This window comes from Aythya fuligula, chromosome 5 (genome assembly GCF_009819795.1).
Source record: "Aythya fuligula isolate bAytFul2 chromosome 5, bAytFul2.pri, whole genome shotgun sequence".
In the NCBI taxonomy this organism is placed as follows: Eukaryota; Metazoa; Chordata; class Aves; order Anseriformes; family Anatidae; genus Aythya; species Aythya fuligula.
Window position 1 is genome coordinate 11,530,336 of NC_045563.1, and position 16,027 is coordinate 11,546,362.

General features: G+C 37.9%; 1 protein-coding gene across 4 annotated transcripts in view; it reads right to left on the bottom strand.

Moving 5' to 3' along the window:
* Positions 1-16,027, bottom strand: part of PPP2R5C (protein phosphatase 2 regulatory subunit B'gamma) — a 93,288-nt gene that overhangs the window by 50,612 nt on the left and 26,649 nt on the right. For 3 of the 4 annotated variants that reach the window (XM_032188061.1, XM_032188058.1, XM_032188059.1), the window contains exon 3: positions 14,270-14,429. Coding sequence is in view for 3 of the 4 variants with exons in the window: in XM_032188058.1 (XP_032043949.1) it covers positions 14,270-14,429 (160 nt within the window). In the remaining variant the exon portion in view is untranslated. Of the gene's footprint in view, positions 1-1,236; positions 1,425-14,269; positions 14,430-16,027 lie in introns of those variants that run through there. The other variant, XM_032188060.1, reaches the window with a different exon arrangement.

Sequence of the window (16,027 nt, forward strand, 5' to 3'; positions counted from 1 at the left end):
TATTTGATTTGGGCAACAACAGGGATAAAAGAATCACTGACGTGAACCCTTTTATCATATTAAGACAAAGGATTATTGCGGTTCATCGTTATAATACTTCATAGCTCTGCCTCCAACCTTTGTTTTTCTCTAAAATTCACTTGTGCCTTTAAAAGATGGGGCTTCTATCCTTCCAAAACGAAGCACAAATCAGGAAATTAAGGTGATTTGCACAGACGGAAGAGTGAAGGCCTGTCTACAGTTCAGGCAGTCGCATTTATATTCCCTTGACAACAAGCAAAGCCCTTATTCTAACTCAAGGGAATTTTACCACATTTCCCCCCCCACTCACAGACCAAAATTAGAGTCTTCTAGAATACATCTAGTCTCACTTCAGACAAAGAAGGGTAAGGCTCTTGTAGAGATAAAGAGAAATCATGATCTCTTCATATATGAAGACAACTGCTGCTGCTCAGAGGAGCAGGCTTCTGAGCATTTTGTTTATTTCAAAAAATAAATAAATAAATAAAATCACCAAACTTCCAAAGCAAAATATTTATAGTGATGGGAATATTCATTAAAAAAAAAATATCTTTTCAGTACTAACAGCTAGCCTATGCCAGGGAAAGCCGAGAAGGAAAAGGTAATCAAGAACAGTATCAGCTGTGTTTCTTGCATATAAGTGCCATTGTTCAAGCTGTGCTGATCCCATCTAATAAATGCTCTGCTTTCCTAAAAAGTTCTAAAACAAAGCCAGCTTGAGGAAGACATTAAAAAAAATAAATGCTTTGATTGGTTACGAAGGTTGTTTATGGGCACGTAAAAACACAAAGAAACACAGAGCGATGCAAAATTCTGCTAACCGCAAGAATACGGAGCGAGACACACACCTCAATATTATCTAAAAAAAAAGAAGTCGGGAGAAAATGCATTTTCCTAAGGGACTACGTAATGTGTAGGCTTGCAGCGCAGCAATTCCGTAGCTCCAGGAGCACACGTTTCTGTGCAGAAGGCTAGCAGCGAGGGCTGCGCAAGCTAGCAGGCAGATCAGAGCTCGCTTCGTAGCGCTGAGCCGCATCTCCTGGGCTGCAGCACGGCTCTGCGCCCCCCGAGGGGCACCGCTCCCCCTCCCCGGCCACCAGGCCCGGGGCTCCTCTCCCCGGCTCGGCTCTCCCCCTGCCCCTCGCGGCACCTTCGCATCCCTCGGCACCAAGCCGAGGGCGCAGACCCGGCGGCGGCGAACCCCTCGCGGCTCACCTCGGATGTGCAGCAGGGCCAGGGGCTGGAAGGGCCCGTTGGGACCGGCCGCGTCCACCACCACCATCCTGCCGCCGGCCCGGTTACATGTCAACATCGGGGCTGCGCCGGGGGGAGGCAGCCCGCTGCTTACGGCGAGAAACCAGCCTCCATTTTAGGTCGTTTTTATTATTTTTTTTTTATTTATAAAAAAAAAAAAAAAAAAAGGCAGAAACTGAGGCGCTGTGCAGCTGGAGGGAACTGGCTGCCGGGTGATGTCAGCGGGCGGCAGCGGCCCCATTGGCTGAGGGCCGCAACTTAAAATGACACCGGGCGAGACGCGAATGGGAGGCGGCCGCGCCGGGCCCGCGCCTCAGGCACCGGGCCTGGGGGGGGGCCCCTCGCAGCCCGGCTGGGCCGCCGCGCTCTGCTCTTCTTCCCCGCCCGCTAACAGGGGTTAAACGCCTGTTAAAACGGCGTATGGGGTATTTTGCCCCTCCTCCTTCCCCCCTTTTAGGGGAAAAAAGTTGAGAGTTTCTGCCAAGAATTGCCACACTGGAGGTCAGCTCCACAGTGGAAAAATACTGCGTCGAGGGCAGCGTCTCCAACGGCTTTGGCTTCCCCAAGCCATCTTGGAAGGTGGTTCCCAGGAAGATAAATGCCTTTCACTCGTTATTAGTATTTTTTTTTTTTTTTTTTAAAATATCAGACTGCACAAGCTTTCCCAAGAAGTGCTTCACAAATGGCTCCTAGTATGAGTCTGTTACAGACCAATGTCACCCAATTGTTCAGCTCCTGAATGCAATCGCTCATTGCATGCTCATTTCAATGTCTCTTTCATTCCAGAGACTGACCTATCTAAAGTCAAACCTAACACTGTCAAACTTCAATATTGCAAGATCCATGCAAGTTCAATTATTATAAGTAACTCAAAAAATATTTAAAACTGAAGTATCACATCAATAAGAACCAGAGCATGGTCACACAAAAAACATTTCACTGCACAATCCTGGTAACACAAGAAAGTACTATAAATGTTTAATTTTTTTCCTTAAATTACTTGAGGTATTTGCAACAAAACACTGTAAGCGCCATTTTCTTTATCACCGAGGATTTGAACATGTATTTTCACAAAGTGTTATTTGAAGGACTGTTTTGTCTCCTAGATACCGCCCCTCTGGGAGTGATGCTCAGAGACGTAAGCAATATTGTATTTGTACCATCTCCAGATTGGTGCTTCTCCACAAATACTATTTGCACCAGTACACCACCTTCCAGTATTTAAATTACCTATCTACAACATTTTCCTATCTGATACCAGCTCAAAAGAGAAGTACATCCAAAAGAAGAGACTTTTCAGTTACATAATTTGCTTACGAAAATTTGGAACAAAAATGTTCAGGCATATGCTTACCTAGCTGCAAAAATTGTATTGCCCTATACACCAAAGGTAAGTTAGAGCTGTACTGAGCATTATTAAATTAGATGAAGGAAAAATACTAATTGGGATATATAAGAGGAATATTACCCATTTGATACACGGAGAAATCAATTGGATTTACTGACTGATGACTGGGCCTGATTTAAAGTAGTAACTCATGGATGTATCAGTTTAAGAACAATGCAAGCCTGGTCTCCTTTAGGCTCTTTCATCAATCTAGAAACAGACAATTAAAATATATATCCAGGTGCTCTTTTTTTTTTTTGAGGGGGGGGGAAAGTTGGTGATGAAGAGGTCTAGACAGAGTATCCAAGTGTTTTAAGAAGTAATTATGGAGATGGAGAGAATTAGTTTTTCTACAGTCACTGTAGTTAAGTAATCTTCCTTGATGTAAGAGGAATTTAAGTTAGACATTAAATGAAAGCCTCTCACAATAAGCATAGTGAAACACAGTAAGACTGCAAACTTTCTCTCCAATTAAAAAATGGACAAACATAATGAGTGATACAAATGCTCTTGATCCTGCTTTTGAGTACAGGAAAGTGGAATACATGAACTTCTGATACAATCTTAAACCTTTCTCTAATGCTGCAGGGATTCAGATCACTTGTCCTTCTAGTCTAGGCAAAACCAAGGGAGGTGTATTCTCAAAAGAGTCAGCTTTTGTATTTCTATATCCCTTGGGTATACCCTAGATATGAAGCTTTAATCTTATAAAACAAAGGCTACCACAGAGATATGTCGTTAACAGAACTGAATTTAAAATAAAGTCAAGACTGATCTCAAAGTGTTCTGCAAGATCTTGATGGATAAGCTAAGAAAAAAAGCTCAATATTTTCACACACAATTTTATGAGCAAATTCTGTTTTTCTTCCACATCTAAAGTACAATTAGGCTGTTCTACAATGATAAGCCTCAGTATGATGAAGCAAAAAATTGTGTTTAAAATTCCAGTTTATCTGGTAACCACATCTTTAAAAGAGCAGCTGTATCTCCTCCTCTCTACTCACATCTTTGCTTTAATGGTAGCTGCTGCTTCTGTTTGAAACTCCCTGCAAATACAGAAGTGGATATGAAGACTGCTGGTACAATGGTACACAATTTATCTACTGTACTGGAACACAACAGAATAAAAAGGGAACATTACCTTAGTTACAGTGTCATTTCCTACTTTATCCATAAGCATGGCTTGAATAGTTGAAGGCTCATTTGCAAAAATTTCTGTAACAGTTCAGTAAATCAACCCCCCTACATTGTTCTAAAGAGAGTAAGTGATAAATGTGCAGTGCTAGCAGTAGTACTGGCAGAGCACTAGATCACGTTCAAGTAAGTTTTCTCTTGTGAAATACCCATATCCTGTTCACATTTCTTCCTCTTTGCAGGACTCTTCCATCTAAGGCCAGTACTTACTAAATTATCATGAAACTTGCTCAAACAGCCACAATGGAGTATGTGCTGATGTGCTTCTTGCAGGGTGCTAGGGGAGCTGGAGAACTTCAATCTTTACAAGACCTTTTGCTCGTTATCAAAATCTGCTATCTATTCACCAGTTATGCAGACTACACACTCTGCTCAGGAGGTTTGTATAGCTGTTCTTTGCTTCAGCCTTACAACATTTGATTTGCCACCAAAAGAAAATATCTATTTAATTTGAATTAATTTGAGCAACTTCATGGGTAAAAAAAATTGCAAAGAAAACTGAATTAGGAATTGATTTTCTAATGGGAAGGGAAAGAAGGTTAGGACAAATAGAACACCGTTAATGATTATCAATAGGAGGAAGAGGTTATTTGAACAAATTTATGGAGACACTTTCATTGCAAAAAGAATCAAAAAAACATTAATTCTAAAAATGGCAGCTGAAGTTAACAAATTAATGAAAAAATATATTGACAGCATAGCAAAAATGTAGCTATTACACATTTCCTCTGAACCTGCTTCTCACTCCAAACTTCCTGACAATAGGAATGAAGAAAAATCCTATCAAGTTCTCAGGATTTAATTGTTACATTTAGGATCCAGCAGGACAGCTGGTGAATTCTCTTTATACCGAGAGGCTATGTGGCATTTCCTTCAAAACAAACAGTCCATTTAGGTTGTGATGTAAAAACAAACAGAGAAAATACCAGAAAAAAAAAACAAAGTCACCTGTGCAAAGCTTGCCTTTATTTCTGTTCTGAACTAGTTACTGTTTTAACTACTAGTGACATAACCAACAACACAAAAGACAAAAATTCACCTGATTTTAGTTATTTCCATCAAAACACCTTAAACAAAGCTGTTTACCACTCAGAATAAGTGAGGAGTCTGAGCTTTTATAATGAGGAGAGGGAAACGTTATTTAGCCTGAACTCCAAGGTAACTGAAGGCATAACTCCATGAATATTGAAGTTGCAATTCCTCAGCAACCTAAGCCAGTCTAGTTGCAGACAGCTTCAATCCTCTTCCCACATGCCCTTCCACTTCAGTCCCACAGTTGTGAAGGCTGAGTCCACTAACCCAACAGAAAGCCACTTACATTACTGTCAGGTTGCTTTTCTGTTAGGTTAGACTTCCACAGGAGTCTAAACTGAACTAAGTCTTCCAGAGCTGCTGCTGGCAACCCTGCCTCTCCTGAGGCACATGCGCCTAACTGTCTGCAGCCCTGTACCTTTGTGCTCGTGCAGCTGCATGGTTGAACCAGATTAGGAAACAGAGCAGAGTTGAAATGAGAAGGAAAGAGGTTGGGATGAGCCAGGTCAGCACCATTATCTGGCTCACCAGACAGCCATGCAGAAAGGAGAATAAACACGTGGGAATAAACACGTCCAGGTTTTATTGGTAGACCCAACTTAATTCTCCCCCCCACACACACTCCACCAGCAATTTTCTTCCCTTTAAACAACAACAAAAAAAATTACCACTCACAAATGACAGATATAGAAAAGCGTCTTGTTACTGCCATGAACAGTGAGTTCAGAATGTTACTCCAGGACAATAAAACTGTTTTAGGGGAGGCGAACACATTAGGTACTACACAGTCTGGAAGAGAAGCCACAGCAATAGGAAGGATACTGGACTCATACAAGGCTCTGACTAGATTCCAAAGGACAGGCAAGAGGAAATGTTCTTGTCACGGGAACAGAGGCAATGAAAACCATCTTAATACCCAGCTATCAGAAAAAAAAAAAAAATAATAATTAAAAAAAAACACTTGGATAAATAAAACAAGTGTGAATTATCATTTGGCTTCCTTAAAGAGCTCCTAAGACTGAAGCATGGAGAAATACAGTACTGTACCTTTAATGTTGAAAATCTAAAAATATTTGCTTACTAGAGTACAGGAAAAAATTGATTAAAAGTGAAATTGGCAAACATCTGCCCATGGCTGAATTTGTCTCTGTCTGGATCTCCCTGTATTTGCATGGTCACTGTAGCGCACACAGACTCAGTGCCAAGTTTTACTTCAGCCAATACCGTATACTCAAAAGACTTTTTAGGAGGGAAAAAAAATACTAGATAACTGAGTTCGGAAAGCTGTACAACATGAATTCATTAGTTACCTTAAAAGAACTGTGTTTTAAAAATACAATCTAGTGCAAAAACATACTTCCCAGGGTAGATAACAGAGACACTTTTCAAGTACTGACACTATTTTAACCAAGCCTTGTATAAAACCTAATGTACCAAACTCATTCCTGTATGGGGTCTTAATTACATAGATCACGAGTCATTCTCTAGAAGCAAATGACGCTTAAAAAACACATTTAAGAGTAAAACCTTGAAAGCATGCTAGTCATTCAGCAGATGCATTTAAATGTATAAATATTGAATACAACATTTGATTAGTACAGGTCTTAAGAAATTAGAACTTCAGTGCAGTGAAAAAAAGTTTAGGTATCATTACAATGAAAACCTGTGCAACAAAAATATGTTCTTTTTGCAAACACAGGCATAATAAAAGACATTTTAAGAAATCTAAACTCTGAACATACAGGTTAAAATCCAGGATTTAAAATATGGTATTGTCTTATTTTCCATTTTCATGGATGCTATCCAGGCTTCGGTGGAAACAAGTTTGGTAGGAAAAGCTGCCAGTGACAGATGTAGAGCATTCTTCTAACACTTTCAGCTGCTGACTAATGAGTAGGTGTTTGATAGGGCAGTTGAAATGAAAAATGGCTCATTAATCCAAGCCTGTGATTTCATGTAAAGCTAGCTAAAGAAAAAAAACACTCAAGCAAAGTATTTCTCTCTCTTTATAACCCCTTTTTGGGGTGTATTTATTCACTCACAAGGTATCATATTTCTTTATCTTTAAAATGTTAAAAAATAATTAATACTCTATAATTGCTAAATACTTTAATGCTTTCATAATCATTAAATATTAAAATATTTACTGATTTGACAGCATACTTTCCTGTATGAACACTAAACAACTGCCAGCTTTTGCTGTACAAGATTTCTGTGTTTACCACTCACATTTGTTTCAATAATTCTTCCAGACATACAAAGTTACTAGATGAAGGTGGCGAAGAAAGCCTCCACAGTTCTTTCACATGATACAATACACACATTCACTAACAACTAAACACACTGATGTAGGACCTTCTGTAGTACTTTCCTTTACAGGCTTTTTGTTTCAGTAAATTCAATAGAAAATTAGGCTGCCAAAAATACTATAATAGCACGAACACAGCCAGGACCAGAAGAATAGCACTTAGCATACCGAGTTAGCCCAATGTAGTTCATGTACAACAGAGAAAAGCATCATCTGTTTCACAGAACTGTATTCATCGATGTTTTGCATGAGAATGAATTTGTTTGGCCTCACTGTTTTGCCTTTTACATGCATTACGTCTCAGGGCAAATTATCTTTTATAGTAGCATTATCTTGTTAAATCTACCACCTCACTTTGCATAACATACTTTTAGCTAAACAGCGATGCTACCACCTTGCAGCTGGACAAAATTCTTTATTCACTATGAATACACACAAGAAGTGCAATTAAGCCAGAATGGCTGAAATACTGCACCTCCATTCTGGTTTACAACTGGGAGGAGGTTTTTGTGACAGAAGCAGCATTAAACATTGAGACTTCCAGTCTCAACAGCTTATGAGAAAAACATTCCTCAAAGCCTTAAAAAGGTCCTTTATCTCTATGGTTCCTATAAATTCAGGTAAATTATGGATACCCAGCTTCTTCTGTATCAGAGAAATAGATGGCAGTTTTAAACAAGAAATTAACACACTGAGCGTGGACTTATCCTGATGAGAGTTTGGGAAAGTTACCAATGTACGTGGCTGTATTTCCCCGTAGCACAGAGGTCAATACTTCATTTGCTTTTTAATTTACCTTGATCTCAGTTTTGCTTAGCTATCTGTTCTCTGTGTTGACAGATACACGTAGTGGTCTTCCATTTCTGACCACTTCAGAAACTCTCACTTCTTCCTTCTTCATGGGTACAACGGTTTGATCAATGAATATTAGGCCCAATTTTTATTGTTTTTTTTTTTTTTTTTTTTTTTTTTTTTTAAGTATTTCAAGTCTTAGAATCTTAAAATTCGATCACTTCTTCTGCAATCTTGATTCATCAGATTTTAATATTGTATAGAGAATGAAAACAGAGCTATCTCCTAGACATCCACTTATGACTTAAAAGCATTAGGAAAGTTTTAATAACACTTGTCTCTCTATCAGAGTCCTGTATCACAGACAGACAAGTTGAGACACTATCCTCAAGTTTTCTCCTTGCACAAAACAGGCTCAGAATTTGGCATACCTCTAGAAATCTCTGGTTGGAAAAATTAAAAAAAAATAAAGAAACCACACACTTGATGTGAAACGTGCTCAGAAAAAAAGTTACCCTTCTGACCTGTCATGGTCATTGCTCCTCACCCTGCTTTTTTTTTTTTTTTTTTTAAAAAAAAAAAAAGTTTTGACTTATAGCCTGATTTCACCAAACCACTAAATCAGAAACACATCTTCACCAAAATGTCAAAAACAGCATTAATCAACACACAGCACGACATTCAACAATAAATACCAAAAATCTGTTAATCATATCATGTAGTTATGCTACACCAAAGCAGCACAATGTTGCATATTCTACACTGCTCAGCACTCAAGAGTTAGTCTAAACATCCACATCTGTCAACACAGCTCATTTCTTCCTACCTTGATATATATATACATACACACACCTTTATAAGAAGATTGTATCCCCGTTTTCCAAGATCAGAAATCCAACCCCAAGAGGGAAGTAGTAATTCTGTAAACAAATTAGGATCTGCATTTGAAAATAAAAGCTGAATTGCAACTGCCATCTATTAGATTATATGAAACAATGTTCACCTTCATGTAAAAAATGAAAACAACCCCCAAACAAAACTACGACACTGGTGTCATGGGAGTCCTCTATGAGGCTATAAAGCAAATTTCCATCCAGCTTTAAAAAAAACACAGAGACATGCTACAAAAATAGCATATTTTTGATTTTTTTCCAAATTTGCATATGCATGACTAACACATACTCATGGGGAAATTCTTCAACACTTTGGAGTATCCAGGAGCACTAATTTAAAAAAAATATATATATTTTAGAAGTGACAGAGAACATCATCTTTTAATGAATACTCCTTGCAGGTTAAAGCTGGATTTGTGACACAACTGTATTCGACAGTGTACAAGATGCCCTGACTGGGGTAAAACACTTTGAATATTGTATTCACGAATTCTCTTGCAACATTCTTCTGTGTATTGTAGGATTCAAACCAAACATAATTACAAAAAAACCCTCTCACCATTTTATACAAGTTTTCTAAACACTGCACGTTTACAGTTTGCTAAAATCAGCACATCCTTACAAAAGTAACGTACAAATACAAGTATGCTCACCTGTCCATGCTGTCAAAATCCCTTGTAGCATATAAACTAAATGTACATTATGTACAAGGGAACATCTTAGAAATAATTAAGTAACAAGACTAGAATGGTGAAAAGCCTGTCCACCTGTAATGCAAGTATTTCTAAAACTATGAATTTTATGAGTACTTAATATTGTACATTTTTGAATCATTAGCCTTACAATTTACTTTTCTGTATTAATAACTTTGCACAGCAGTGCGAATATAGTAACATGTAGGTTTCCTGTTAACTGTTTATGAAATGCCACATAGCTGGCAGGCCTGTTTTTTGTTATTTTTTGTTCTTTACCAATTACTCAGCAAGTCCATCAGAGCAGCACCTCGATGATGCAGTCCTGCAGATGTTAACAGTGGCACACTACTCATTTAGCAAGGGCCAAATATGATCTCAGTAAAATCAGAGAAGAAAAACACTTTAATTGTAAAAATATGCTTGCAAAAAGCTTTGAGTAGAAAATTCAGACAAGATTAAGTCTGATCATCTCCTAATAATTTAGATAGTAAGCTAAGCCTTACAAACATTCATCTGAGAATGTTTTCCTAAAGAAAACACTTGGGAGGAAAAACGCCGGATTTGGAAGTAAATTCAATTACATGTACTTCAAGCCAAAGGTGTAAAACAAACAACAAAAACAACAACAACAAAAAAACATAGAGTAAAAAGTTATCTTTCCCTTCCCTCAGCATTAAGCCAGATTACTGTTTAAGAGTTTACAAAGACATCTGAATACTGGTCTTTGGATACTAAAAATTCCCTGTAAGAACTGAAGTGAAAATGTGTTATTGCAGACACTGAACACGTAAGCAACACGTATGCGATTTATAACATCTCTAGATTCTATTCAAAAGTTTCTTCAATGTCAATTATTGTTTCCTCTCAAAACTAGATTAATATAGCTAGTTTTTATAGTATAAAAACTAGATTAATATAGGTGATTAGCACATATGTATCACACACAAGCTCTAGAGCTTTATCTAGTATAATGTAATAGGGTGTCAGAAGTTCATAGAGGTAACCTACATTACAGAGCTGAAGCGAAGATGACCCACTGACCCATCAACTTCACCAGATATAAGCACTGTAAATGCCAGCACATGGCAAACTAAATCACAGACACCATAGAATTATTTGGCAATTAACCACGAGGAAATTATCCATAGCATAACAACGAATTCCAGTCCCTTCCTTCAAGTTTAAAGGGGCACTTGCAAAGAACACAAACTACTTCAGTGTCAGTGGTCAGATACGTGTAAATATTGTTTTATACATTTATTAAACATTCATACTGAACACTTAGACTGTTTGTCTCTCTCAGAGAACATTCTATATTTGTTAACTTCAATACATCCTGAATTACAGAAAGCTGTTTTGTTAAGAGAGCTAAAATAATGGAACCGGTAAGTTTCTGAAAGCTGAAACACCCTTAATTATTTATACTTGATATAACCAAAGCATTAATCAGGAAGTTTTCAAATCATAACACCACAAAAACATCTTTAGACCAACAAATATATATATTTTTTCCAATGAATAGCTGAAAGCAAAGTCAACTTTCTGTAACATGTACCTATACTGCAAATCTTAGCTAATAAGGAAAAACAAATGAGCTTGAAGTAATGTAACACCAGGTCATTGGCACAGTTTTTCCATTTTGGTGAAAATTGGCAAGATCTTCTCACAACATTTGACCCTTAGATCCCAGTCCTGGGGGCAGCTCATCAGGGGTACTTCTGGGGTATCAGGCATACAAGCTGCCAGTTCTACCTGAACCCAGTCAGGCTGTGTTGCACTGTGCTGCAGAGAGCTTTGATAGCTTGCAACTCTGCTAATACATAGATCCCTGTGCTCTGCAATGCAATAGCATCATACTCTACTCAGAATTCCTATGTTTATCTCTATTCTTAGAGCCTCTTAACTCACAATTTATTTCCTATTCTTTTTGCGTTATCGAAGCTATCCAGCTCCTCCATTTCCTGAATAAACCAAGGTTCACAATGTTAATCGTGATCTGCTCCAATGAATACAAATCATGCTGCACTAATAGCAGTTAGCAGGGCAAGCAGGCTGGTATTTCCAGAAGCACTTTCACGCAACACCCAACACAAAGTTAGCAGCACAACTGAAGCCCAAGAATTGAGACTATTTCAGATTAACAGGCAAAGTGTTTCCCACATAAGAAATGTTGACTAAAAGCCATTTTGGCACAGAAGAAAGTGGCTACCTCTGGGATACCACAGGCCATTTAGAGCCTACCACTTACCGGCTTTCACAAGCCTAACATAGAATTTTGAATCCGTGAAGATGGCTCCATACCCAGTGTTTAAAATACATCTTGCATGTAGTGTCTCACACCACACAGTACTCAACTCACCAGCCATGACAATGTACATCTTTTGGCCTACTACACATCAAAAAAAAGGTTTCCCGGTTTCTGTAGCCACAGGAATAGAGCTACTCCTTAGGAATAACTAGAATTTGAAAGCTGGTTAAACACAGCTAAGCCAAAACAATGCTACATTCTTCCCAGCTCATCACTCAAGTCAAACCCACCTTAATCCTCTCAGTCTCTTTAAATTACAGCCTGCCAGCCTGCTTTAACTCCCATCCAGACACAAGCATTAAACACAGAGCTGTCCAAAAAGAAACTTTAGGAATCCCAGTCATGAATGAGTACATGTAGTGGGAACAGCAATTATACAGGCACCTGCTGTGATCCAAGAGACCGGACACAGCTTTATTAGTAAAGGTAGTAATTATTATCTATCACTAAATCAGTAATTGCACTAGTGTTTCATAACAAAGTTTGACTCTCGACAGCCTGGGGACACACACGCAGCATCATGAGACATCCACCAGAGATAAGCTCTTTTCTTTCCTTTCACCTGAGAGTACAGGGAAGTGATCACAGTCTGAAGGACAAATAATATTTCTATCATTTCTTGACATCTAGGTATGTTGCTTCAAAAACATTAGAACACACCTTAGTACTAATCTTAGGAACTGTCTATTACTGAATTCCAAGCAGGCAGTCTTCTGCCATACATTTATTAGTTTAAACTGCAACAGAGCCAAGGTGGAAACAAATCTAAAACTCCACTACCAAATCTCCCTGGTTCTTGGTGATAATACCAGTGATGGGACATTCCACTAAGTTCTCTCCATTCACCCTACCCTCAGTAACACGGACTACGTTACCCCTCACCCATCTGCACTCATTTTTCTTGTTCCAACTCACGACTCACTCCACTTTTAACTGAATGCTCACTTCTAGTCTCCCTGAACTGGCAGTCCCAGGCACTACCAGAAACACAATGCTTAAAAATGAACAGAATGAAGGTTCTAGAACAAGTAATGAGTATTTTTCTTTGCAGCTGAGTCTTTGTTCAAAGGGGTATGCTACTCAATAAGGCTGTACAGATAACTTATGAAAGCATCATTTGCTCATGTCACACCCTGGATGTGACATCCACGTATGTGCAACCTACTACATTAGTTTAAGAGATGACATACTATTCATGACCTGTCACATATATTATTAATATTCTTATTTAAAAACATTTAGTAAATATAAATGCTATTTCTTAAAATAGATTAACGTCTTGAAGAATTTAAAGCCTCACATACAGACTACCATGATGAACAGACGATATTTCATATTCTTTTTGTAAAAACAGCATCTGTATGATGCGAATGTTGCAGCCTAATTTTGTCTGTGTGAAGAGCAGTACAGTTCACAGGGGCTGGGAAACTGGGTTCTTTGTTTTCCATGAACAGTAATGCATGACAAGCAAGAGAGTAATGACGGGAGGAAAAAAGTCTTATCCCTTGACATTTTCACATTGCCTACAACTGTACTATTCAACATTTCAGAAATTTATTAGGGTTTCACTGCCAACTTTGAACACTGGAAAGCAATATGCATCACGCATCGAATCAGCATTAAATAAATTTTCAGGGCAAATCAATTGTTCATCCTTGATAGATCAGTACATCTACCAGACCTGGAAAATTCTGCCCTGACACTGCAGGGTACCATAAACACAATATGCTAACATGTAATAACATAACACAACATGGACAACAACTAAAACAAAGATGATAAATGCCACACTAGTGAAAGAAGAGATCAATTGTTGTCTTTTCTCCACAAACAGCCATAAATATCATTCTACATGATCACTAAGCCTTAAAACTGGAAAAGGAAAAATCTTGATTTCACCAAAAAGACATGACTTCACTTAACTCTGGAGTTAAGTCTAACTCTATGCTCTGGAGAATCAAACCAATGAACAGTAACAGACGAGATCTTCTCTCAATGCTAAGAGCTATCTTAGTACAAGCAAACAAAGTAGGGCTTGAGAATGCCACGCTAAGGACAGATGACTAATGTTTTGCAAAAAGCCCAAATATTCTGCTTTTATGCAAGATGATTGAATTTACTTTCACATAAACCTTCCTGGGTTAAAAAGACTTGGATATTTCCTATATTGACTGCCAAGAAGACAACAGACTGGATGTCCTCATATAAGGAACGAAATGAAAAAAGACCGTGTGTTTGCATATGCAAGTGTGTGCAAGTTTGCATATGTTAATATTTAATATATAACATATGTTTTTCAGATAAAAGAAGTATGATAGTTGAGATGCTTCTCCGTCTCATGCTCAAGATCCCCCACAAGAGTCATTCAAATTTAGAAAGACATACCTTTTAAAGCTGGCAGTTTTTGAAGCTCCCTGTTATTGCTAACATTAAACCTTGAAGAACTCTGCCGCTTTTCCTTTTTCAGTACTGTCTGTGGTGCTGGTACTTTGATTTTAGATAGCTGTGCTGGGGGAGGAGCGCTGTTCGATTTTTTGTTTGACACCTGTTTGAAAAGAAATGAAAAAAGTTAATTGTAGTTGAACTTACAGAGAACCCTCTAAGACTATTTTTTTTTTTTTTTGTTACAGGAATTAAGTTAAGCAAAATAACCTTTTAATCAAGATGTTCTATTCATCATCCTCTGAGTATATAGTTATTTATTCTTTTGTTCACTCTTTTCGATGAGTATTTCCATCTATATGAGTGTTACGGTACAGAAATAGATCATCCTGTTACATGCACTAACTAGCCCATCTATTCAAAGTTACCCACCAACCAAATAGAAGTTTGCCAACAATGCAGTTCCTCAGCTATTCCCACCATTTGCATGTGAAGCCCAAATCTTCAACGTATTTGTCTATCTGACCCGAGCTTTGAAGTGATCAGGAACTTGTTTGTTTACAGCAGGTGAACCTTACACTATCTGTTTGTACTATGCCTCACTGTCAGAGTCCTGACCTTGGCTAGGGTATTCAGGCTTTGATATAATATAAAAGTTAAAGGAACGAGCTGTCTTATTGTAGCAGATTGAGCATTTCAGAAGCTGCTGAAGCTTCTTAAACGTACATGTAGCAGTTTACTGCCTATTCACAGCAGGTTGCTTTTATTGTAATATTCCTTACCAGATTGTCACTGTACTTCTGGATGAATTAAATAACAGAATCAGAAAAATGGTCCCCAGTTCACTCTATTCCCCAGACTACACTCAACAGTGCTCTCACTCAAGCTGAATAAAATGCATCATTAACAAAAGCCTGTCAGAACTTGTGATGCTGTTATTCTCTTTTTTTTTTTTTTTTGAAGTAGGAAAAGCAGGTTTAAAGTAGGCAATAGTTAACTGTTTTTAAATATGAATGATTTCACAAGGTTTTTTTTTTTTTTTTTTTTTTACAAGACTCATAAAACATCTAGGAGTGACCTACACCAAGAATATAAAAACAGTTGAGCGGGAAATCTTACTGCAAGCATTGCAATTCTTTTTACAGGATCTGAAATTGCTGTAGAAGCTTTTCAAATTTGCAAGCTATTTTACACTGAAGCATACATCTGAAAATATACCTTGACACTTTTCTCTTACAGGAAGAGACCATTGCCTCCTTTTCAGTAAGTGCCCATATGATAAGAAATAGGAAAAAGAAATTGGATGGAAATGGGATTCAGGATGGAAATCAGGATGTAATGCTACTATTTCTGCAGTTGAATGGATTTAATTAGAGTTTTGTTACATATAATAGATATGAAAGCAAAAGTTCATTCCTGCATGAGCTAACACCAAAAACATTTTCATAGAGATACAGCTAAAAGAACAGAAATGACTTTTCTTCGTGTTCTAAAGAGGATTTCCAGAATAGCTTATTCAATTAGCAATTTCCATATGGCCTGTGAGTGTACACATTCAGTGCACAAGAAAATGTTACCCTACATAACCATTTAGAGCCTCTAAAGGTAGATAAATTTAAGACAGTCATTTTATGCAAAGCTTGTTCTAGCAGCAAATGCTCTAACTGGCAGAGAAGTGTACATACTTCAAGAATAGATTAACAATTCTATTTAATTATACACACAGTACTTAACGTACTGAAAATATGACTGAAAGCAACA